This window comes from Harpia harpyja, chromosome 15 (assembly GCF_026419915.1).
Source record: "Harpia harpyja isolate bHarHar1 chromosome 15, bHarHar1 primary haplotype, whole genome shotgun sequence".
NCBI classification, from domain to species: domain Eukaryota; kingdom Metazoa; phylum Chordata; class Aves; order Accipitriformes; family Accipitridae; genus Harpia; species Harpia harpyja.
Window position 1 is genome coordinate 1,507,298 of NC_068954.1, and position 25,679 is coordinate 1,532,976.

General features: G+C 57.8%; 1 protein-coding gene across 3 annotated transcripts in view; it reads right to left on the reverse strand.

The window, feature by feature from the left end:
• SCARA5 (scavenger receptor class A member 5) overlaps nucleotides 1-24,601 on the reverse strand; it is a 38,919-nt gene extending 14,318 nt beyond the window's left edge. The window contains exons 1-6 of one of the 3 annotated variants that reach the window (XM_052810245.1): nucleotides 24,335-24,601; nucleotides 22,902-23,020; nucleotides 18,251-18,379; nucleotides 9,672-10,346; nucleotides 4,186-4,266; nucleotides 1,667-1,765 (exon numbers count right to left, since the gene is read on the reverse strand). In XM_052810245.1, the coding sequence (XP_052666205.1) occupies nucleotides 1,667-1,765; nucleotides 4,186-4,266; nucleotides 9,672-10,346; nucleotides 18,251-18,379; nucleotides 22,902-23,013 (1,096 nt within the window). In that variant the 5' untranslated portion in view covers nucleotides 23,014-23,020; nucleotides 24,335-24,601. The remainder of the gene's footprint in view (nucleotides 1-1,666; nucleotides 1,766-4,185; nucleotides 4,267-9,671; nucleotides 10,347-18,250; nucleotides 18,380-22,901; nucleotides 23,021-24,334) is intronic. The other 2 variants (XM_052810244.1, XM_052810243.1) reach the window with 2 other exon arrangements.
• Between the last annotated feature and the right edge of the window lie 1,078 nt (nucleotides 24,602-25,679).

Sequence of the window (25,679 nt, forward strand, 5' to 3'; positions counted from 1 at the left end):
GGTCCTCAGGAGGTCAGCTTGTGCCCGGACTGGGGTGACTGGGAAAGCGGTGGGATGAGCAGAGCCCAGTAGGGCGGGTGATCACAGCAGCGAGGGCTCGAGGGAAAGAGGACCAGACGGGTGCTAATCCTGCAGGAAACCTTCTCGCCTTGGGCCGCAGCTCTGGGAGCTTCATGCTGCTCCCTTGCTACAGGAGGCCACCGGCAGCATCTCATCTCCTGCGTCTCTTTTCTACCTGGATCTAAAGCTCCCTGGGGCTGCACCAGGAGGTACTGGCACTGGGAGGCAGATGGTGTGTCCCTAGGAAAAGTCCTTCTCCTAAAGACACCACAAAGAGGAGAAGGGATGGCAGATGTGCTCCTGCCCCTAGACTACAAGGAGCTTTCTGGTGGCATGCAAGATAAAGGAGATGTCCACCGCTGTGGCTACCGCATGGGAAGGATGGGCCACCAGACACAACGCGGGGGTCTCACCCCAACCCCTGCCCCTGGCAATGACCAGCACTTTGGAGGACATACAGGAAAATTGGACGCGAACTCTGGCCAGCTCGCCAGCTCAATGCCAACTTTGCAGATAGAGAAGAGAGAGGACACTTAAAGAGGACGTTTTCATAGAATCATAGAATCATTTAGGTTGGAAAAGACCTTCAAGATCATCGAGTCCAACCATCAACCATGCTCACTAAACCACGTTCCTTCAGCTTTCACACGTGCAATTCACCCAAGGAGCTTGTTGCATGAAAGCAAGAGCTTGCAAGACAGATAATGCATGGGACCTCTGGAAGAAATGACAGCAACACCCCCAGCCTGGAGGTTCCGGGCATTTTCCAGACCTGGACATTGGTCTGTGGCCATGGCCCCAGGTACTGGTGGCCAGTGTGGCCATGTCGCAGGTCAACACCACTCACAAGCATGAGATGAGGGGAATACACCACTTTGGCCACCAGCGACCAGGGCAGCTCTGCCCAGGGTTGTGTCCCTTTCTTGGGCTGCGCTATTCCTGCCTCCCCCTGCCCACAAGGAATTTTGAGGCAGCAAAGATCATGGTTTGGGATTATCCATCCTGTTTTAGGTTGCAGCACAGAACTTCTTTTAAAAGGTCTCCTGGGACAGATCTGTCCTGCTAAATAGGTGCGTGGCCGCTTCCTACACCCACAGCTTCTCCCTGCTCTTAGCCGGGGTGTGGTGAGGTGCTGCAAAACCACAGCGAGCCGGAAAAGGTCACCAGAAAACAAACACAAGGCTATTCCTAAAACCCTGCCGGAGCCAAGCGTGGGAGGGCAGCCCAGCAGGTCCTCACGGGGCTCCGGTGAGGGCTCGGCGCAGGCAGCGCTGCCTGCCTGCCTGCCTGCGCCGAGCCCCACTGCATGGCAGGAGCATCATAAACCCAACTGTTTTGCTCCTCTCCCTCCAAGCCCAGCTCTCTCCACCGCTGTGCCTTGGTGGAAAGGTCTCGGTGCAGACGTTTTTCATGTGCAAGCTCCCAGGTCAGCAAGATTTCCTCTCCCCCAAGGAGCTCCAGGAGGGTCCCAAGCCAGAGGACCCACCACTCTCACACCCATGACTCTGCCCCTCATCCCAATGGTCTCCAGAGCCAGTTTGCTGCCCAAAAAGCCCAGCCAGACCCCACGACCCAGCCGCGAGCATGCACAGAGGCTGGTCCTTACCTTTGAACCCCCGCATCCCCACTGGACCTGGAGGGCCAAGGTCTCCTTGGTCCCCTTTCAAGCCACGTGGTCCTGGTGGTCCTCTCTCCCCGGGTAGCCCTGCAGCGAGGACAAAGAAGCAAAATGAGCCTGTTGCCACAGAGACCTACACAAACCAGAGGTATACACACACACACACACACACACAGTGTCCTGCTTGCCAGCAGACGTGCCAGTCGGTCTCTGGTTCTTTGCCAGGAGTCGGGGACCATCAGGAGACACCTGAGAGTCCAGCCCATCCTCTCTTTCTGCACCTGCCCCTGGATACGGGATGGATTTAACCCAGAGACAGGCAGGTGCTAATGCAGCTCTGAGCATCTTAAGGCTCAGATGAAGGTAACTGGGCTCCAAAGCTGGTGACCAAGGAGGAACAGTGAGGAGCCAGGGTGGAGCAGAGACCCCAAGGAGTCAGGATGTGCCCAGTCTGAGCTGCAGGTCCCTCGCATCCATGCACGCTGACCAAGAGCAGTGGGTTTGCTATTTATTGGAGAAGGGTTTGGATTAAAAACCCTTACCTGAGCACCCCTGAGCTCCAGGAGGCGGGAAGTGGGGGCTTTATTCTGGGAACTTGGGCTCCCTTTGTAGGGGACACAGCCAAGCCCTGGAGGTGACCTCCATCCCCGCGGGCCAGCAAGGGGAGGTGGAGGGAGGGACCCCTGTGCTGGTGATGGGCTCTGGTGGGACCTGGCGTTGGTCCCACCAAATCGACCCAGCAGGGACTCAGCCCGAGGCTGAGTTTGGGTTAGATCCAAAGCTCCTTGGGGGTGAAACTCCTCCAGCACCCGAGCTCAGCCCCCTGCCTGGCGCGATGCTGCTGGTCTCCCCTGCCCGTGTAGAGGGACCCCCGGATTCCCTGGGCGCTGCGCCTTCTGCCCCTCCTGGGCTGGGCTTTTCCAAATTTAGTCAGTAGTTTCCTCTGGTTTAAGAGGAAAAAAAGGTGCCAGGAGGAATTTGGGCACCAGCTCCAGTGGACATGGTCTGGGGCTTAACTCTTTCCCTGCTGCATCTGGCCAACACCTTGCCTCCCTCCCGGGGGGATGCTGCAGCATGTCACAACGTGGTTTCGTATTTGGGTAGAGGAGCTGGGGCAGAGGCAGGATGGTAGATCCGCTGTGCAAAAGGGGATTTACCAGGGATGCTTTGCAATGGCTGGCTGCACCTGAACCTGAGCTTCCCATATCCAAAGGGCTGGTGCTGTGACCGCATCTGGAAAAGCACCAGAGAAAGCGAGACAGAGGAAGACCCAAAAATAGTGGCCCTTTCAGCAACTCTTCCTGAAGGTGAACCCTCCAGAGATTGTTTTGTTTTTCTGTTTAAACAAAAAAAAAAAAAAAGAAAGAAAAGAGGAAAGCAGCCAGACGATATATTTCTGATGCTTGTTACACCCAAGAAAAACAGCCATGAATCTGTCAACGCAAAAAAATATAGCCGTCCGTGAAAGGAGCATGGGCAGCCAGCGCTGAGAAGGGCTTTCAGAGAGCGATCGGGTTTCCAGGCTGGCTCTGCCTAATTTGGCTGGTCCTGCTGCCCGCCGGGGAGCGGGGGGAAACGGGGTACCAAAATATGAGGTTTTAAGCCCAGCCTAATACCAGCAGCTCAGATGGACGGGGCCGGGGCGCTGAACCTGACTCGGACACCGATAGTCCTACGTGGGTCATGTCTTCAGCAGTCAAGGTGAAGCCAGGGCTGGACATCCTCTGGGATGGAGAAGGAGGTCCATGCCCCTGGCAGGACGGGTCCTGTTGCCTCAGTAGGAAAGAGCCTCTTGGGGACAGAAAATCCTTACCAAAGGGGATCCTCCATCACCTCTGTGCCATCCCTGGCTCTCGGATGCAAAGCCAGTATTTCTAGGTTTGGCTTAAAATTAGAAACAGGCTCAAGCCGAGTCCTGTTCCTCAGGGTGGGGGGTGTCTTCTGATGTTTTTTTAATTGAATTTCTCTCAAAACCAATGGTTGGAATTAAGAAGGGGGAAAAAATATTGGCATTCTTCACATTGAAAAAAAGCATCCCGTGAAAAGCCTCAGAGCTGCAGCCGGTGGCCGAGTCGCCCCTGCCAGGCTGGAGGGACCCCACGCCGGGTCCCTGTGTGCTGCCGGGGGGGTGCAGGCAGCGGGGCCAGCCCTCGTACCTTGTAAGGGCTTGGTTTTAGGGAGCACGGGGTGATGGCCAGCCCCTGCACACACCTGGGCTGGGTGGCTGTGTCGAAGGAGCCTGGGGGCATCAACCTGCAGGTGATGGACCCTTGCGGCTCTCGCTGTCCTGGGGCCAGCTGGGAGATGAGAGAGACACTTTGCCCCTAAAGATTGGCCGTCTGGCAGGAGATGGGGCAGCAGGTTAATCCTGTTCTTCAAGGCTTGTGCATAGCCAGCAAGGTCCCAAGGGACAGGTTGGGAAGTCACCAGGAGGTGTCCCGTTGACTCTATGGACTTTGGGTGAAGGCTTGCAGGGTTATGGGCACCCCGGACGTGTTGTTCCTTACCTCGCAGCCCAGGCAGGCCGGGAAGACCAGGTTCACCCTCCATCCCTTCATTGCCTTGGTCTCCTTTGGGTCCTGGCGGCCCTGAAACACACAAAGGTATTGGAGTGCAGCCATCGTGCCCCAGCTTTGCAGCCGTGCGGCAGATGCATGTGTGCACGCACCCACCCACCCTTCACCAGCCATTAGCATTTATCAGGTGTCCAGGGACCTCTGACAAACACAGACCCCTGCACACAGGAGCAAAGTGACAGCGAGGGAGCTTGCCAGCAGCCTTCCTCCATGATCTATGGATTTTAAAGGCCAAACACGACTACACCGACTTGTCTCACGTGCCAGAAAACTTCACCTTGCTGCTCCAGCGGTTCCACCTTGAGCGTGACTCTATGGGAAATTCCAGTCTCCTGGAATTTCCTTTTTACCAAAAGTTGTGACATCTCCAATAAAATAATGTTAGGGGGAAAAAAACCAAACAAAAATAAATGCATTTTGGAAATACTGAGATGAAGCTTTAGGAGGGGATTTGCATCACTGATCTCATCAGGAACTAGCCATTGGTAATTGCTTTGCAGTGTAAACTCTTGTGAGCGAGCAGAAAGTCCAACCCAGTAATAGAGTTATATTCCTCAGCCTGCAAAGGGCCAAGTCTGCAAAGCTGAAAACAATTATGAGCTAAATCAATTGGAAGAAAGAATTTGAACAGAAAAAAAAAAAAGACTCATGGGATGATAGAAAATAGGGCAGAGAGAGGCCTGGAGGGGTCATTTGGTCTTTGTCCTACCAAGCCAGGGCGATAATTAGAAACTGTTAAACACTGTTTTCCTAGAAACCCCAAAAGTCATAATCTCACAGTTGTGCAGAAAGCAAACAACCAGCCAGGGCTACAGGCAACGTGGTAATGCAAAAGGATCAGGAGGGGAAGAGGGGGGATGTTTAGCAGTCCTAATGAATGAGTAATTAGGATCTGCAAATATTATGCAGAAATTAGGGGGTTCCTGAGCAGATGAACCACAGCAAGCTCAGGAAACATCCCAAGCTGGAGATGGTCAGGTGCTGGGAGAGGACTACAGGGAAATATTGCATTAGCTTGCCCTGGGTTTCCTCTTCCCTAGGTGATGCACATCTCCGGGCGCTAAGAGGACGTGGGGATGGACCCTAGACCCTGTCCTCAGTTGGCAAAACAAAAGGATGCAAAGAATAATGGACACGCAGGAGAGCTGAGTACAATGAGGAGGCATTTTCAGGTGGGAACAAGAGGAACCACGAGCAGCAGGGATGCTGTCTGCCTGGGGAGAGGCAGGATTGTCCATGATGGAGAAGGTCCAGCAACGTTCGAGAGCTGCTCCATGGGCGAACACGGTGCAGGAGCCAGGCGAGGTGTGCGCTGTGTGAAGGTGCTGGGACAGCTGGTGAAATAGTTTTCATTCCCATAGCATTAAAGAAGGGCGTTACACAACAGCCATCAAATCATTGAATCACAGGATGGTTTGGGTTGGAAGGCCAACCCCCCTGCCATGAGCAGGAACATCTTCAACCAGATCAGGTTGCTCAGAGCCCCGTCCAACCTGACCTCGAATGGTTCCAGGGATGGGGCAGCGACCACCTCTCTGGGCAACCTGGGCCAGCGTCTCACCACCCTCAGCGTAAAACTACATATTCTTAAATCCGCTTTCTTGCCTGCTGGAGTTTGAAAAAATGAATAGATGGGCAAATAAATAAGCAATAGGAAGCACCTGATTGCATAAATGGACGGTATTAAGTACAGCTGTTGATTTTCAGTGCCCCAAAAGAGCAAGGGGGAGGTCAAATCATGCCAGTTTGTTAAAGTGCAATAATGTGTGTATGTTTAGGCTGCCTCATATCACCCAAACCCTTCTGAAACAACTAATGGAGAATGTATTAAAATAAGTCGATACCATTAATTTCAGCCTACAGGGTGTTACAGAAAGCAGAGCTTGCCAGAGATCCATGGCTTTATAGAGGTGATGGTGAGTTTGATGGGTAGCAGTGGGAATGTCAAGGCAAAGAGGTTTTTTTACCAGCATATCTCCTGCCCGAAGGTCCCAGGTGTCCCAGGATGAGCAGCAGCGAAAACTCTGTATGACCCAGCCATGCTCCTGGGTTCGGGTCAAGTTCTTCCCTCCCCTGCTGCACCCCAGCATAGCAAAGGTTGGGCTGCTGAAAACCACTTGCTTAAACAAAACAGATGCTTTCCCACCGCTAGCAAAACTAAAAGTAACCCTGGACACATTTGCAGTGGGAGCCACCAAGGCAAGGTCTCCCATTTTGTCACCCTGACTTTGCCCCAGGCATTCTCTCCAAAGGGAAGGGGTCCCACACCAATGGCACTGGAGCAAAACTACTGCTGACATGAAATCTCTTGCTTCTCCCACGCTGGCTCCGGCACGGCTCGGCTGAGGTCCCTTGTGCGGGGGCAGCTCCGACAACTTCCATCTGCTCTGGTTTTATGGGCATACTGGGAAATAATCCACACTAGGGCCCCACCTCAGTTCTGTTAACCCTGGAAGGGACATGGGAGCTGCCCGCTCAGGGCACCTCTCAGTGGGATTTGGGTTGGAGCTGCCCTTCCTCCTTAAAATCAGCTGCTACAGTGCAGCCCCCTAGTCCTCTGCCACCATCTCTTCTCTTCTCTTCTCTTCTCTTCTCTTCTCTTCTCTTCTCTTCTCTTCTCTTCTCTTCTCTTCTCTTCTCTTCTCTTCTCTTCTCTTCTCTTCTCTCATCTCAGAAGACCATCCCACGGGACATTGGGGAGGTCAAGGGCATGGACAGGCTAAGAAGGGAACTAAGTTTTGTGGAGGATGGCCATGGGCAGCAGACATGCTCTGGAAGAGCTGGAGACTGGGAGAACACAGCCAGGGAAGAGACGTTGTCCCTTACTCCCTTTCTCTAATGCCTGGGCTTAGAAACAGGGCTTGGAGATGGGCAGATCGTCGGGCTGATCCTGTTTGCTGGCTCCTAGGTTTTGGCATTCATCCCTCAGAGCTATTCCCACAGTAGTGAGCCCTGTGGTCCATCAGCCACCAGAACATCGCCTCTTGGCTACATCCAGGCAGCTCCATGAGCAGAGATGGTCCCATCCCCAGGGACAGCTGGTGGGATGGGACACAGGGAGCAGCTGGGGTGGAGGACGGGGGAGCACTGGGAGGGGCAGTTGGGAGAGGCTGAGCAGCACTGCAGACACCGTGCCAAGCTGGTCCCCACCCCAGAGTGTTTGGGGTTTACACTTGGGAAAGAAAACCCCAGCCCAGAGGCACCCCTGCTTCACCCGCCTGCCTGCACAGGGCTGGGCTGCTCGCTGCATCAGCAGAGGAGAAAAACCTTCCAAAACCATCGGGATGAGGACTTTCATGACGTGCGCAGATCTGACGGCCAGATGGGACCGTTGCAATCATCCCGCCAGACCTGCTGCGAGCCAGCACATCCCACCCAGTGAGTTGTGCGAGTGGATCCAGCCGGGCGGTGGATCTCAGGCATCCTCCCTCCTGGTGACACCGTTATTTAAGACCCAGAGCCCCTCTGTGCTGCGAGGCCAAGCCCTCTCCGAGGCACGTGAGCTGCTTGGCATGGTCGGCTGCTGGAGACGAGCCTGGGGACCTCCTGAAGCTGCCATCGCCAGCAAACAGCCTCAAAATCCAGAGCCCAGGGTAGCTAAGGTCTTGGGAGAAGAAAAATGCACCCCCAAGCAGGCAGCCCTGCATCACCCAGGACTGGCTCTGCTGGTGCAAATCCAGCCAGGAGCACGGTGGATTCATCCAAGGACATCTGGAGCTGGGGTAAAGCCAGCTGGGCACAAGGCTTCTAAAATTATCCACGACCCATCGCTGCCGACAGAAAGCAGGGAAGGAGGAGGGATGGGGAGAGAGGGAAGGGGCTGCCAGGAATGTGTCAGGGCAGCAGCTGATAAATCAGGTGCTGGCCCGTTGGGAGGGGATTTGTTTTGCTTTCTGCTTATGTTAATTGGATTAACATGGCGCATGGGTATCGGGCTCCGTGATGGCCCCCTTCCTCGGGGGCTTCATCCAAGAGAGGGTGACATCCTCCCCACGGCAGTGTGGGGAAGAGACGGCACCAAGGGTGGGTAGGCACCTAGGAAAACCTCAAAGCAACGGCTGCGACGTGGTCCCAGCAGCCCCGAACCAGGCGTTGGGAGCCAACGTCCCCCAGGGACCAGGGAAATTACCCCAGTGAGTTGCTGGTACCCACGGGTGATGGTTGGCCTGGATGGGGAGATGTGGCTGCTGTGGTTCAAACCACATCTGTCCCCTCTTGGCTCAGCAGACGGCCGGAGGGAGCAAGTGCCTTGGCGTCAGCCCCTTTCTGCCCCATCTGGTATTTCAGCTGGAAGCACCAGAAATGAGCAACAGCCTGTTGCATCTCCGCAAGTGCAAATCAACAGCCTAGAAGTGGGACAGCAACTGCCCCCCAACCTTTTGCTCTGCCCCCAGGAGCTTGCATTGGGCTCTTCTGTGTTTCTTCATGGTTTTTCCCCCCTCCCATGGCCAGTTCATTCCCTGGGACTGTGATCAGGTCATGGCATTTAACAGCCATGGATGTGTCCTGAATGAATTTGTCCAGCTCCTGCGCTCATGAGATAATGGTGTGACAAATGGCTGGATCTTGGAGATAATTAAGACAAAGGGAGTAGATGTTTAGCAGGTTGAGGGGAGGATTACCAAGGTAACCATATAACTGAAAAAAAAAAAGGGTATCAGGAAAACTAGGGTCAATGGTCAAGAGTTAGCAGGGGTGGGTGGTTTATTTCACCACGCCGAGAGTGGTGAGACACTGGCCCAGGTTTCCCAGAGAGGTGGTCGCTGCCCCATCCCTGGAACCATTCAAGGTCAGGCTGGACGGGGCTCTGAGCAACCTGATCTGGTTGAAGATGTCCCTGCCCATGGCAGGGGATTGCACCAGATGACCTTGAAAGGTCCCTTCCCACCCAAACCATTCTGTGAGTCGATGATTTTATGATTTGGGAGGGGCTGAGGGTGGTAAAGGAGAAGATGGGAGGGGGAAAATGGAGTAAAGGGGATGTACGGTGAAGTGAATTATGTGATTGATGACGACTGAGGGTACTGGTGGGCAGCCTTCTGTTTGATCACTGCAGTACAAAGCAGGGCAAGAAACCCCCCGTCTCTGCCGTGCTCGGTCTGGTTCACTTTCATGGTCAGGAGGGACCTGGCAGAGTTTTTTCCCGGCATCTCTGAGGGAACCTTGGGAGCTTTCTCCCTAACATGGATGGAGGAGCATTTGGAGGGTCCAAGAGTCCAAGGTAATGGAGACACCTGAACAGCACAGACACCTAAACAGTGGTGCCTGGTGGATTTGATACACCAAGGAGTACCTGAGACATCCCCACAGGACATCCCCATGCCACAGCTCCACCCAAAGCACCGAGAATACCCCCCATCCTCACGACAGCTTCACGCACCGACGAGGGAGCTGCTTACAAGAGATGCTCGGCTTACCCCGTATGACGGAGATGTTCTTCAGTGCGACGGAGTGCTCCCAGTCCTTCAGCCGCAGGTCCTCCGTCACGTTGTTGAGGATGGCCAGCTCGTGCTTCAGCTGCTCCTCCATGGCTATATGGATGAGACGCATCTGCCGGGCATCTTCGGTGGCGTTGCTGATCAGCACCTGCAGGTCCTGGATGCGGGTATGGTGGATGTTGACGTCGTAGGAGAAGGTCCTGTTCATGGTGTCCACGGCCCCGCTCACGGTCGTCACCTGGTCACTCAGGCTCTCCACCCTGCTGCCCAGGTGGCTCAGGAGATGGTCATGGTGCTGCAGCAGCAGCCGGCTGCTGTTGCCTTCCACGGAGAGCTTGTACATCTCCTGCTGAGCCGCGTCGCTCTGCTGGGTCAAGCTGTCCCAGAGGTTGGACACTGCCTTATCGGTTTGGCTGGCCTGGGTCTGCAGGTTCCAGAGAAGCCCTTCCAGCTTCTGCAGTGACCCCGTCATGAGGAACAAGGAGTCTGAGTGGTTCTGCAGGAGGTCCTGGAGCCTCCAGATGTGATCCAGCACATCCCCCTTCATGGGTAGGTGCAGCAGCTTCAGCTGCATGTCCCGAAAGCTCTCGTTGAGGCGGTTGACGTTCCCCATCAGCACCTTCAGGTCCTCGGGGGATGTCTGCGGTCTGGAGACTGCAAGGGATGGAGAGGAGTGGGACATCAGAAACCACCCCATGGAGGTGGGGACCCTCCTGAGAGGTGCAACCCCGTCTCCTCCCAAGGAGTGCTTGGACATCCCCCTGTTCCTTGGTGCTTGGAGGTAGAAGCCCAACCTCATAGCCCCAAAAGGTTCACCTCACCAGCCCCTCTTTGGCCCCATGGTTTTCTCCGTGGTTGGAGAAGGAGGTTGGTTGCTGAAGGACTGGAGAAGGAGGCACCTCGCTCGGGAGGGACAGCAAAGGCTCCCAGCAGCTCTGGGCTTCAGGGTGGCTTTGGGCTTTGCCAGATGGGTCACGATGCTACAAAGCTCTGCCTCATGGCTTCACCCGGCTTGCGTTTGCCTTTGGTCAGAGGACTGACTGCTAACAGCATCCGCTTCCCTCTCCTAAAAACAGACCTTAAAACCTGCTTCTTCCCCCTCTGAGGTTTTAATTCTAATTTTAACAATCAGGTTTCCCTTCTGGCCACTGATCTTGGACCTCAGCTCAGCCCCTTGCTCTGTAATGAAGACCATGAGGCTGGCTCGGCAGGTCTCCACGGCGCTGGGTGCGGTTTGCTGTCAGCCTCCAAGCACCACATCCCGCATCCTGGTGCTGCCACGGCAATTCCCAAGGGAGGAAACCCACCCCAGCTCAGGAGCATCCTTCACCCCCTGCCTCTGCAACCCCGGTGGCAGAGAGCTCCTGGCCACCCAGGCTCCCACCCCAAACTCCTCCTGGCCTCGTACCAGCTCCCAGAGCACCGAGACGGGGTTCGGAAAGGGAACCTAGAAATTTGGGGGGAACTTCTTGCTCTCAGCAGCTCCTAGCACCGCTCCAACAACCCCCTGCCCAACAAGCCCAGTAGCATCCAGTAAAGCCCGATTCTGGACCCCATCACCCCACCGCACACCTTGGTGCCCCCCAAAAACGCTGATCCAGGCAGGGGAATATAATCTTCTCCCTCTGCCTTGTGTTGATGCTGGGTCTCCAATGCAGCCCGGGGTGGGGGACTCAAAGCCAAATCCACACAAATAATGAGGTTTGTTTTTTTTTTTTTTAAATAAATAATCCCCATTGTTCTTTAAGCTGTGGTGGGGCTTCGGCTGGCGTGACGCCGCGGGCTGGCGCAGGACCGGCCTGGCAGCTCACCCCCTCATTTCCATGGAGGAGAAACGGAGCGAAGCCATTTGGTTTGAATTAAAATCGCAGGAATAAGGAGAGGGTGAAAGCAGACGTGCACACGCGAAGAGCTCCAGCCCCCCCCCACCCCAGGCTTGGGGCCACCCGCAGCGGTGGCACTGGGTGCCCGGCGTGGGGACCGGGGGGACCCGCCGTGCCCAGAGAGGGGCTGTGGGAGCACCGTGGGGCGAGCAGCCGCCCCCCAGCTCTGCCACGGGCTGGTGGGTGCCATAACGGAGGAGCTGAGCATCTTCCAGACACTGAAGGCATCTTTCCTCCATTAATTAGCCCCCATTAACTAATCCCGCTGCTGGACTGTCCCAGTTCCCCAGCCTGCCAGCTCGGCGTTCTCCTCCTGGGGCATGGGGACGCTTTTTGGTCCCCTCTGCGCATCCCTGCTTGTCACCCGCATCACTGCGGGGGGGACGTCTCAATGTCACCGGTTATTGCCCGTCCCTGCTGTGCCAGGCACCCAGCGGGCGCCGTCTTTGCCCGTGGGGGAAGGCGACCAAGCGACATCCCCAAAGCCACCCCGAGAGGGGACAACTGGCAAGGAAAGACCTTGGGAAAAATCGCCACGGGGCTGGCAAATGGGTGGGTGCCGCTGCCTTCTGCGTGGGTGACCAAAGCTGTTGCGTCAAGTGTTTCTCGACTCAGGGTGCCCATGATGGGTGCAGAGACAACCCACGGCTTCCTTGCAATGAAACCAAGGGGGAAAGCAACCCTGTGTAGCCAGCACAAGGAGAAATAACCCAAATCCCAGGTCCTGCGGTGGCCGAGGGCTGGGAAGCATGGGCGGGCTCCTCTCGTTTGCACCTGCGGTTAGCTGCAAAGCCCGCGGAGTTCTCCGAATTCCCATAAATCACTTCCAATAACCAGCTGGGATCCCCGCGGCTCTCCTCTGCCCAGCCCTGGCACCGCAGCCGCCAACCCGAGAGCAGCAACCGAGGCTGCTCCAGAGCATCCCGCAGCCAAAACCACGCCGGGAAGCTTCCAAGCAGCAACACCTCCAGCCTTGGGCTGCTCTGTGCACGCACGTGCATGCGTGCCAGCGGCTCTCCTGCCTCCCAAATCTTCTGCCTCCCACTTTCCACTTGCCGGGTTGGTAGGATGGACTAATCCTGCCGCAAGGCAGAGGCACGGACATCGCACCGCTCAGCGGGCGAAGCTGTGGGCCAGGGCTGCAGGCGCAGGGCTGAGCCAGAGGAGCAGAACGTGGGCGTTGTGGGCCCATAACACCCTCCTCGGTTTCTGTTCTTCGCATGAAATCGAGTGCTGGGGAGCGTTAGGGTTGCTGGGAGCCTGGAGTACACACACAGAGGCATGCACACAGCTCATGTGCGCGCACACATGCTCACACATGCATGCAGGCATGGGCACAGCACAGATACTTAAGCACACCAGTACATGCATGCCTGTGCACAGCACAGACATGTACGCACACACACACGCATGCGCACAGCGCACACACACACGCATGCATGCAGCATGTGTGCAGGCACACGGCACACACAAGCATGCACCCAGTGTGCACACCCATGAATGCACCCAGTGCAGACATGCAAATGCACATGCATGCATACACACACGAATGCACACAGCGCACACACACGCATGCACACAGTGTGCACACAAACGCACGCAGCACGCATGCATGCACACAGCGCACAGAAACAGACACACACGTACGCACACATGCACCCAGCACTGACATGTTCCCTGCCATGGAGCCCCAAAATACCGCCTGGCAGCACTGGGGGTGAGCTAACGGTCCTCAAAAGGCTCCGTGAGCAGCTTCTCCCTCCTGCTCTTGTGCTTTGGGGACACGCTGTCGTCCTGGCTGCTGTCCCCACTGGTGTTTCAGGGAGAAAAAGTCTGCAAGAATTCCACGGTCCTACCCCAAAATCCTTTCCAGGCCCTTCTGCCACTGCTGAACTGAGCAGCACCAGCCCTGTGCAAGGTCATGCCTTGCACACGTGCTCGCAGGCATGCACGTGGGCGTGAAAGGTGCTAAAAAGCTAATGGGCATCGAACGAAGGTGGCACAGTAGAGCCCCAGAAAGACAGAAGGAGGCGGTTTCATGTGGGTAAAGCCATGGAACAGCTTGCTGCAGGAAGGCTGGAAAAGTACAAGGCGAGAAATGCCTTGAGGTTACTAAATATACATATATTTATATAAATGCATACCTATATGCACACAGCACAATGCAAATGTGCATGCACGCACCTGCACACCTGCATTGCAACCCATGCAGAGGCACCCTGAGCTGCGCGCGCACACACACACACAGAGTCACGCTCACACACATTTTTGCACGACGGGGACCAGCTTGCTCCAGGGGAGTGTTTCGTGCCTGCACGCCATCGGCTCTGCCAGAGGTAATCCGGCCTCGATGGAAACCACCGCTTCACTGGGGCTAACGAAGAATGTGACCTGTGCCCTCGCGCTCCTGCTAATAATTTTCATGTGACTCGTCCCGGAGGAGCCTTGCAGAGGGGACAAGCACGCACACACGCAGCCGTGCATGCACACCGCTGCACTGCACACCCTCACTGCCACCCGGACCCGCTCCCGGGTGCACCCGTGCACCACGAGCACGTACAGGCACCTGCACCCTTGCACGCACCCAAAATCCGTCTTCCCCCTTTCAGGCTCACGTATAGCCAAGGTGATGCTGCAAAGCAGATGCATGCACGTTGAATACAGATGTTTTCACCATCCTTGGCAATCCAAGTTTTGCAGCGTTACCCGGCTGCGGAAAACCAAGAGGCTGCACGCAAAGTCTTGCAGGACGCCTCAGTTTGGTCTCCAAGCTGGAAGCGCTTCTGATTTGGACCCAGCTGTGAGCCCTGGGGCATTGCCACTGGCTCCCCTGGGTTTTATTTCTATGGGGCAGTCGGGCAGATGCTGAGCACGAGGTTCAACACGCAACTGGATGCACAACGGCAGCGAGTCTGGGCATCCCAAACATGAGCCCAACATCCTACAGCCTCAGCCCTGCGCAAGAGCATCTCCTCCAGCATTTCGGAAAGGGTGGAAACCAAGCCCTGGGCTGGGAAAACAGCTGCAGGAGAAGGATTTGGGGAAGGATGGGGAGAGGGGGACGGTGGGGAGCCGCCAGCACTCAGCTCCAGCATGAGTTTCAGGGCTTATTAGCCCAGGCAGAGGGCCACAGGGCCCCGCTGCCGGCAGCTTTTCGGTGGCTCAGGTTTGCTTCGTGTCCCCAGGGAGATGCTGGTTGCAGGCACAGACCCACTTTGGAGCCAGCTCATGGGGAGCAGGAGGAGTTTGCGCTGGAGCTGACCGGGGAGCGCTCACACCATGGGGCTGGGGCTGTTGCTCTCCTCTCCGCTGGCATCCTTGGAACATGAGTTTTGGGGCTACAGCTCTTGAAACGGAGGGTGCTCGTTTCCTTGGATGCTTCTGCCAGGCATCCAGGGGTGCCAAGCATGGAAATGTGGCCACTCTCAATATGAGCACGGAGATGGGGTGCAAGTCAGATGCCCATCTGTATGCACGGTTCACGTGAAATCGCTTGGCTCATTAGCCGCGTCCTAACGAGCCCTGCCTGACCTCCCGCTGCTGCTGGAGCAGCTCAGGGCTGGGTGCCTGGGGTGCCTGGGCATGGGGCCAGGTGGGGATTTGGGTTCAAACACCAAAGTGCAGGTCTGTGCATGCAGGCGGCTGGGATTTAACCCAGACCTTGCAAAGAAGCCAAGACTGGAGTTCTAACCTTGGGCTAGGTGCCTTTTTAGTGGATGAGGAGAGGTCAGGGACAGGGAGAAAGGGAGTGTGCACCCCCAGGAGCCAGAAAACTGCTGCCAGGCTTGCGAGAGAGGATATTAAAAGCAGGCTGCATTGAAACCACCCCGGCTCTGTTGCTGAAAACATCCTGTTTCCGCATCTCCGAGGTGGTTCAGGGTATTTTTGGCAGTTTACTCATTTTCGATCCCTTTTCACAGCGTGTCTTGCGAGTCACAGGACACCTGCCCAAGCTGGCTTCAAAATGATGCCTGGGGGAGCTGCCTTGCCAAACCCCCCAGGTTCGCCTCTCGGGAACACCAGCATGGATTCGGGGACTTATCTCTAGGGGGTGGTTTCCCATGCAATGCCCCAGCCCTGCTAGGAAACACCGTGGGGTGTGCAAGTGTGTATTTGCACACACATGCATGTTTCTGTGCGTGTTTGCACACATACACGCTTTCCAAGGAGGCTTTTGGGAATTTCCCTCCTTTCCCGTGGGCAGGATGGGAAGCAGCGGAGCAAGGCAGGCGGAACATCCCTGCTCTGTGTTGCTGGCCCTGGGGTGAAGGGATGCTGGCAGTGGAGGGCATGGACCAGGGGCACAGTTTCCCCATCACTCTTCCCCAAGACAGCGTGGTGAGAGTTGCTTTTTGGGGACAGTTGCTTTTTGGGGAGCAGCCGGGGTATCACAGCACATCCTTCTCCAAAAAGCATGAGGTCTGGAGATGAGCTGGACACCCCATGCTCATTTGCCCTGGGTGGGATGGTTTCTGCTCCAGGTGGGACCTGCTCTGAGCAGGGTCCTCACTGCGGCTGTGGGAGGACAGGGATGGACAGGATGGAACATCAAATGGTGATGTTCCTCTTACACCATCGTGGCCAGCTCCTCCCAGCTCAAGGAGCAGATGAGAGCAACTCTACTTCTCTAAACCCTGTATCTTTCTGTGCACCTTCCCCTCTGATGGGAGACAAGAGATGCTGGGCAGAAGGTCTCAGCTCTGGCAAGCTGGTGTCTGGTCTCCAGTAGCACAAAGTGGGATTTTCCATGGGAAAACCAAGCCCTCCACCATTAAGGGTGCCCATGAATATCCAGTCCTGGTCCTCCAAGGACCATCAGCTCCAATGTCGAGGTTTCAGCCACAGACACCTGAAGCTGAGGACCGTCAGGGTTGTCTCCCTGGGCTACATGTGGCTCCCAGCTGGATGTGGTCTCCTCGCCCTGTTGCAAGACCACGCTGTGCCTGTGGTTTTCCTTGATGTGATAAGACCGTTCCGGGCACCCACGGTCGGCACAGCCAGCTCCAGACCTTGTGAGTCAGCTACATCCAAAGCCAGAGGCTTGACTTAAAGTTCCAGACATGCAGAAAGCAATAACGAAAGAGATGATTTTTCTCTTCATTTTGCTTTTCTTCTCCAAGATTGCGGTCCACAACCCGGGGGGTAAGGTGGTTTTACTGGGGTCTTACTGAAAGCTGAAATCCTGCCAGTCACGGGACTCCAGGAGATGGGGCTTTGAAGATGCCCGTGAGCGTGAGCCTCCAGCTTTCCCTGCCGTCAGCCGATGCCCTAATGTTATTGTTATTGCTGGAGCTGCTTTCGGGTGAGCAGCTGTAGCTCAGCCCAGGACAAGAGCGCCTGTCCTGAGCTTTTTGCACAATTCATGGCATCCCTCGCTCAGGGTTTCGCAGGCCAAAAACAACATTAAAACAATGTAATGCAAGAAATAAGTGGGAGAGGCTTCAAAATTCCAGCAAAACCTTTTCTGTCCCTTCCCTAGCCCAGGAAAAAAAAAAAAAACCTAAATCCACCCTTTGCAAAAGACACAGGCTGCCTTCACGGTGCTGGCATTACCGCAGCTGGAGTTAAACTTGAAATCTGTCACCCCCCCCACAGCTGCCTGCAGCAGGCAAGGCACAGAAAATCATCCCGAAGGGATGGTGCGGGGGCAGCGCTCAGCCCTGCCCAGCAGCTAGTGGAGATTTGGGGCTGGAAAGGAGGGTGGGGGCATATCCCCCCCCCCCCCCCCCCATGGATACTGGGGTTAAAGCTGGGAAGGAGGTGGGTGGGAAGCAAGGAACCGGTCCTTGGTGGTGGCATTTCCCACCCATGCCTGCTGCGGCACCCATCCAAGCCCCCCCACCCAGCAGAGCCCCACACGGGGGTGGTACGGGTGCAAGGGGATGGTACTGGGACCATGGGTTAAAGCAGGCATCTTCCCAAACTGCTTCCAGCACGGCGAGGGGGAAAACAAGCCGGCGGCGACGTGGACCACATGGGATGTGTACGCAGGGATGAGCTGAGGCTGGGAGCAATTACAGGCATCTGCGAGCAGCTTTCCCATCCCTGTGCTCACCAAAAAGCTGGAGAAGGAAGGCAGGAGCCTTGCCGGCACGTGCTGTGCAAGAATAACGCCCTGCCTGTGAGCTGCCTGCGAGCTGCCTGCATCTCCGTCGCTGATGGAGCCAGGGCTTATTCTTACCCCAAGCAAAATGGAGGGGATCGGTGCAAACACAGCAGCCGTGACCTAGTGATGGGAACAATTCCAGCCCTGAACACGGGGTTCCTGAGCACCTCCTGAGCCTCACCATCCCCAGCACGTGATGTTTGGACCCTGCAGCAACTCCAGCCTCAAAGCTTAAATCAAAACCGCTCCAGATGTGCAGTATGGAGCGGCATGGGCTCATGTCATTGTCCCCAAGGAGCTGAAAGTGCAGCGCGGAGGCGATGCCTGCCTTGGTTTGCAGCCATCGCTTTCAGGCAGGCATCGCCTCCTTGCCCCACTTCTGCTGGATCCCGTATTTTCCTCCCCTGAATGGCATGGAAACCCTCCTGAATGCCACCGCAGAGGGTGCAGAATCATGGTCCCATGCTCATGGCCAGACCCAGTTCACATTTCACCGAGCTTCTGCGCAAGGGAGCATCACCCTGGGGTACTGCTGCACCCCACAGGGAGGACCCAGGCTCAGCCCTTACCTGCGAGGATGAATACTCCGACGAGGATGAGGAAGACGAGGAGGTAGAGTCCCACCACGGCGTACTTCAGTGCTGCCAAGGAGCCCAGCCGGCTGCAGCGTCCTGCTGCCTTCATCCTCCGCCTGGGACCTGGGGGACAGGGCAGGGTGTCAGGGAGAGCATCATGCACCCAGTCTGTCTGGGCTCCATCTCCCACCGGGAGAAAAATATTGCAAATATAATTTTGGCAATGCCTTGCGGGTGCAGGCACAGCTCTGCATGCCCCACTGTTGATCCATGTGGCTTCCCCTGAGTCAGGACCATCGACGCTGGCACAAGCCCACGCTCCCAGGTAAAGGCTCACATGCGGCCGGGACACCATTGGCAAGGCCTGATCCTGCCCATGCTGGTGCTATGGGTCTGGGTTGGAGGCAAGCAGCCCAGTTTCAGCACATGCACACATCTCCCCTCCTGCACGGGCAGAGCTGGGGTGCAAAGGGCCTGGTGGGGATCCCAGCTAGGAAAACATCAGCATCACGCACCGTTGCTGAGCCGTCACCCCTCCAGCTCCCACCCTCCGTCCCCATCCCCTGCCTGCCCTGCCTGCAGCCCTGGGACTCTCCCTGCCAGGCAGGAGGCAGGCAACAATAAGGGGCTGGAGGAAGGTAGGACAAGGGGTAATGGTTTTAAACTAAAAGAGGGCAGATTCAGACTAGATTTAAGGAAGAGGTTTTTTTACGCTGAGGGTGGTGAGACACTGGCCCAGGTTGCCCAGAGAGGTTGTGGATGCCCCATCCCTGGAAACATTCAAGGTCAGGTTGGACGGGGCTCTGAGCAACCTGGTCTAGTTGAAGATGACAGAATCACAGAATGGTTTGGGTTGGAAGGGACCTTAAAGATCATCTAGTTCCAACCCCCCTGCCATGGGCAGGGACACCTTCCACTAGACCAGGTTGCTCAAAGCCCCATCCATCCAACTTGGCCTTGAACGCTTCCAGGGATGGGGCATCCACAGCCTCTCTGGGCAACCTGTTCCAGTGCCTCACCACCCTCACAGTGAAGAACTTCTTCCTTATATCTAATCTAAAGACTGGATGTCCCTGCTCATGGCATAGGGGTTAGAACCAGATGATCTTTAGAGGTCCCTTCCAACCAAACCATTCTAAGATGCCTGGATCCTGACAGCCCTGCCAGTCTCTGCTTGCCCAACCCTGCACTAGCTGCGATCCAGCTCCTCTCTGACACTGCCACAAGCCCTGAGCAGCAAGAGCTGTGTGCGAAGGAGGTGGGGTTTTATGAATCAAATAGCCAGGAGGAAAATGCAAGGAAAGAGGAGGAAAGGCTCCCGTGCCATAAACCCAGCGGCAGGGAAAAGTCATCTGGTTTTGGGCTTTGCACATGTTCAAAGCTTGAGCTCGTGTTGAAATCTGGGCCAGGTTGTGGTCTTAGGTGGGAGCTGGAGCCTGATCTGGATACAGACCCCGCACCCCTCTGCCCCAGCCCCAAGGCTGCAGTGATGCTTCAGCCTGACGCCTTGGCTCTCTGGGTGACCCCGTGCTGCTGGGATGGGGTGCAGGGCGTTGGGTGCCGGCATTCTGGTGTTGGACCCCTGTAGAAACACGAGGTTTCTGAGAGCAGCTGAGAACCAGCAACTTCACGCCAGGTCAACAAGCGCTGCCTGGTTTTGCCCCTTGCCAGATCTGAGATGTCTCCAAGAAGGCACCACCAGAAGGTGGAGGAAGACTCCCAAACTCCCACCCCCTTGACTTTTGGGTGGCTGCACCCCATTGCTTTCTGCCCTCTAAGCCCTGAGGCACAGCGTAGCACCGATCCAGAGCCTGCATCAACCCAGCAGAAAGGGTGAAGCACGACAGCCCCGAAGCCAAACCTCCTGGGGAGGAGACCACCCTCACCCATGGCCATGAGCAATGCCCACCTCCAGCCGGGACCATCCCTGCTGGGCTTCGGGACCTCACCCCATCCCACCTCTCGGCTCCCTGTGGGACCAAGCTGGCCCTTGGGATGCCAGAGATAGAAAGGAGGTACGAGGGGTTGGGGGTGTCCCCAGCCTGGCAGGGACCCTTCCCCACTGCACCCTTGCCCTTCCCCAGCTGACGGTCCCTGCGTCCGTCCTGCTGGAGGACGGGGAGGTTTGCAAAAGCCTCCAGCCAGCAAAGGGTTACGCTGGGTGTATCGCTTAACTCGGCCCCATTTTGGGGCTCCAAAATGATAAAGTGCTGAGGTCAGGCTCGCTGACACCCAGAGGGGATCCCGCGGGGATGTGGGGTGCTCAAGGCCCCCCAGCTCAGGTGCGAAAGGCGGTGCCTCTCCTCCGGGACCCCTCCATCTGCGATTCATTACCCGCACGCGGTTCCCATTTGCTGTCACCGGCCAAACAGATGGAGCCGAGGGCTTCAGAATGAGGAAAGCTGCAATATTTTTCTGACATTAACACTTATATCAGGTCCTGGGAGACTCCGGGAGGAGCTGGCCCCGGGCCCCGAACCACCCACTCCTCTTTGCTGCTCTCGGAAGAGCAGGAGGGACCGCAGCTGCGTAAGCAGCGTTTTCACAACAGCCCGCTCCAAGGAGCCCACGGGCGGGCTCCGGCCAGTAACCAAGGGGAAAAGCAAATATTTCTTCCCCCTGCCCATGCCCCGGGGAGCTGGAGCTGTGGCCCGCCCGGTCAGTGGGGGAGCAGAAGGTGGGAGGCTGAAAGCAGCCAGGACTTGTCATCCCCCAAGCCCTGGGGGGGTCCGCGGCTGCTGTCCTGGGGGTCGTGGCAAGCAGCAGGCTGCTGCACTGGTCCTCAGCCCCACGCCGAGCATTTTCCGTGAGCCCAGGAGCCCACTCAAGTGGTCCCATCCTCATGATGAAGCTCTCAGGGTTGTCCTTGACCCTGCCCCGTGCAGCTGCAGACCAGACGCAGCCCCACAAGCGTTGCTCCAGCAACTTCTCCCGCGGGAACGGGCTTCCTTGGAGGGCCAGCTCTGCGTCGGGGTGATTGCGGATGAGCAGATTTGCCCTGAGAGGTCCGGGGCAACCAGCCACAAAAACACCAAAGCCAGGGAGATACCTTGAACCCTCCCTGCCATTGCCGCACACCGGGGGCAAGGTCTCCGCTGGGAATGGTGGCCTCAGTCGCGGAGGACACCAACTCTTCCCTCCCATCTCTTCCAGCATCGCTCCCTCCAGGCTCCACCACCCTCTCTGCCCATGTCGGCAGAGTGGCAGAGCATGGGGACAGCCCCCGGGCAGGATCTGCCCCTCTCTCTGCTGCAGGAAGGTGCCGCGGGCGTTAGACTTTACAAGCCAACGGCAGGAGGGAGGGCAGAGGCAGGAGCAGCCACGCTGCTGAGAGCAGGGGGACCCTCGCAGGGTGACGCCGAGTTTGGGGAACGGCATCAAGGCTCAGGCTTCACCCGAATGGGAAATCCACCCTCTGGATTCAAAGCTGTCCCTGTCCCCGGGGGCTGGAGGGCAGGAGAAGACACCCACACAGCAATGCCACATCTCCTCTTGCAATAGCCATCAGGAGCCGCTTGCACCTTGCAAGCATCCAGAAGCAATTTGTCCAGAGCTGGGTGTTCCCAGCTCACTCGGTGCCTGGATGCAGCCCAGCCCGGCACACGAGCTGCCCTCTGGAAGCACCCCGGGCTCTCCATCACACCCTGGGGATGTCCCACGTGCCTAAAACCAGGAAAGCGGGTGCCCCCTCACCCCAATCCCATGCTTGTGGTGGGGGACAGCAGTGCTGGGAAGCCTGCTCAGAACAAGACCAGTTTCCCCAGCAGCCCTGCAGGTCTCCAAGCAAAGCTGTCAGCAAAGGGGACCTCACATCTCTGCTTGAGCACCCAACTCTGCCTGCAAAGGCCTCGGGAAAAATTCATCAGGGCTGTTTGCTTGGGGACCAAGCCTGGATCTGGTGAAACATGGACAGTATTTCATGCGGCAAGAGTGAAGGAAAGAGCTCAGCAAGTCCACAGTGCAGACAGAGGCCAGCTAAGATGTGCAGGAGATACAAGCAGGTCCCGCTCTGTCCTGCTGCACAGCCCTGGTGCTACCAGTCCCGCTGCAGGGCATTTCTGGACAAGACTACGCGCAAGAGAGCCAGAGGCTTGGAGGAGAAAAAAAAAAAAAAAAAAACAAAAACCCCCCAAACCAACCTTTAGGAAGCAAAGTGACTTTCCATGGAGCACGACCCTGGTCAGCGGCAGAACTGAATGAGATCCTGCACACCTCAAGAGGCTCACGGTGCCCTGGGTCTGTCATCCCCCGTCAGACCAGAAAGGGGGGGACAGGAGAGGAGGCACAGAAACCCCCTTGAAATAGGATTCCGCGAGCGTTTCTCCCAGTGAGGCTGTGCCAGCAGGAGAGAAGAATTTTCCTGCTCTGTTTGGGACACACACATTCACCATGTTACTTCCACCAGGGCACCCTCACCCTGGGCACCCTCCCTTCCCGGGGCAGGGATTGCTCCTCTGCTCTGGTCCCCTGGGACCCGCGACTGGAGCTGAGCACCTAACTCGGGTCAGACACCTTTGCCTGCGTGGGGCCAAATTGCTGAGCTTCTTCCTGAGCAATCCAAGCTCCCATGTCCCTCCCCCAGAAGTTCTCCAGGTTTCTGCTACCAGGTTCAAAGCCCCCCCCCGCACACGGAGCCCATTCTCACCGTCCTCGCAGAGGTTCAGTTTGGAGAGGTTCCTTCCCTCGAAGGGCTCCTCGAAGATGGAGCCGTTCTCCCTCTCGTTGAAGGTGTGAAGGTACATGGCCTTGTTCTCCATCCTGCTGCTGGTGGAGCAGAACAGGCACATGAGACGGTGCTTGGTGGCTACGGTATATCCTGATGTGGCAGGGGCCCGATCCTGGCTAATCCTGTACCCTGCACGGCTCGGGCACCATGGTCCAGTGCAATATGGTACGGGCTGGTGCTGGGGACACAGACCTGCTGCCAAGGGAGCCCCCTGCTCTCGCTTGCCAAAGCTGACCACCACATCTCAGCATGGGCTTTCTTGACTTGCCCATGGCCCAGGCTGGGCTTGGCAGCGCCCCGAACGAGAGCCAGACCGTCTCAGCGAATGCGGGGAGAAGCTGGTGGGCAAGTTCAGCGGGACCACGGGCCCGCCACCAGCTAGTCCTGCCTGCGCCCTGGCAGCTCAGTGAAATGCTCACCACCGACACAGGACCCCCGGCTCGTTGGCCAAGGAGGGGTTCCCACCACCCCCCTCCGCTTGACCACGTGCCCTGCGGACGTCCAGCCTCGGTGTCCGCTCCGGGCATGCCCTGGATGTCTGTCCCTCCCCAGGGCTGGGGAGATGGGGGCTCAGTGTATGCATACAAGCCCCCCAGGACCTGTTTCACCCCTAGGGTTTGGGGTACCCCTGCACCCACACCACCTCTAGGTACCCCAGCACCGTGAGCCAAGCCTGCCCCCCCCGCCGGGCCTGATCCTGCTGTCACTGCCTCTCTGGTCAGGGGGGGTTTTTTGGGCTGGTCCTAGGGACAGGTCCATGCCCACAGTGAATACTGTCGGCCCTGGGGAGGTTGTCTCCCCTCTGCCATCGACATTTCATCGCAGCACCCAGCCGGGGGGGGAGCGGGAATCAGCCCCCAGCCCCCAGCAGGGCTCTGGCGTGGAAGGAGTTAAAATCACGCCCTAAGTGGGACCTGCTGAGCACTCCCAAACTCATCCCCTGCACCCCTGCGACTCCCCCAGCTCCAGCCACCCCTTGCTGTCAGCACACGGGTGCTCCGCTCCGTGGGGACCCCCAGCTCCTGCCACCCCCCCCCACACCCCCCCCAGCTAAAACCAGCCCCACTGGGAGCAGGCTGGGCAGGGACCTCCCTGGCCGGCAGCAGCATCCCCAGCCCCTGGTCCCACTCCCACGGGGAAAACATCACCCGTGTAACCCGGGAGAGGGGGGGGTGTCTCGCAGCACCGTGGAATCAGACCTCGCCCCCCACATCCAGCCCCTCCGCGCCCACCCCACGCGGGTGGAATGGGGGGAGATGGGGTGGGGGGGTGTCCACCCCCCCCCCCATCCCGCTCCCCCCCCCCCCCCCGACGTCCCCTTTGTCCCCGCTCCCCGCCGCGACGCCACTGACCTGCCGGGCGGACCCACGCGTGAGCGAGTTTGCCGTGGCTCCTTCCTTCCCCCCCCCCCCGCCCCCGCCTGCTCGCTCAGTCCCCGGGCTGCGCCATGGTGGCCGGACCAGGGGGGTGAGGACAGCAAGGGGACCCCCCGACCTCACCGCCAGCTCCCCACGGGCTCGCAGGGACCGCCGCTCCCCGCCAGCCTCCCATGGGTGGGGGGGGGTGATGCGCGGAGCCGGGGGGGGGGGACGGCTGCGGAGCCGGGAGGCTGTGAGCGAGGACCGCTCGGCCGGGAGGGGGTTTTTTTTTTTGTAGGCGGGGAACGGGAGGGGGGCCGGGCTCCCCACGCTCCCCCCACCACCCTCCGGGGCCGCCCCCCGCCCTCCCTTCGCTGCCCAATTCCCGACCAGTTCAGCCCGTGGCCGGCAGGAGCGATCGCAGCCCACGGAGAAGGGGAAAGGTGCTTGTGTGTCCCCCCCCCCCCGCCGCTGCACCCAACGGGGAAACTGAGGCACGGAGGACCGGGGGGAGCTAAGCTGAGCTGACCCCCCCAAACCACCGCTGCTCTCGGCCTCGGCGTGGGCCGTGCATGGGGGGGGCACCCACTGTGGTCAGTCTCTGAGGGGGGGGGCAAGGTGGGGAGGAAACTTTAAGGTGCTGCTGCAAGTCCCTCCGTGCCTTTGGGGTGCTGCCCGCTCCCCACCGCAGCCTGCAGCTAACGCAGGCCACTTGGGCTCGTAGCCCGGTGGTCCCCGGGACCCTGCGTCCCTACCCCATCCCTGGTCCTGGAGCAGAGCAAAGCACCCTCCGACACCTTTACGGGGTGGGGGGGGGGCTGGCTTGGCCCTGGCTGCTGTCCCCTGCGTGTGGGTGCGCGTGGGTGCGCTGCTCCCTTTCTGACGGAGCGAGCACTGGGCAGACTGGGACGGTGGGGTCACTGCTGGTTCCCCACCCGTAGGGATGACGGGGGCCAGGAGAGCTGAGCACGCTGCGTCCCGCGATGAGCCGCTCGGCCCCCCAGGTGCCATCAGACGGGACGTGACAACGCACCTTTTTGGAAGCCATAAACTGGCTGGGACTGAGACCTAGACTTGGGACGAGGATGCCAAGACCTGGGGGGAGAAGGGCAAGCCCTCCTTGCCCAGGGGCTTCTCCAGCCGTGGTACCATCCTGAGGACACCCATTTCCATCGGGAGGAAAGACCTCCAGGGGTGCAACCACACGGCTGCGGGTCTCCTCGCACCACAGTGCAATGTGAGTCCACGGCAGCTGCCTCCCACGGCCACCAAGGCTTCTCCTTGGGACACCTACCAAGGACACCCTGAAAATCTGGGACGAGAAAAGACAGCGCACTCC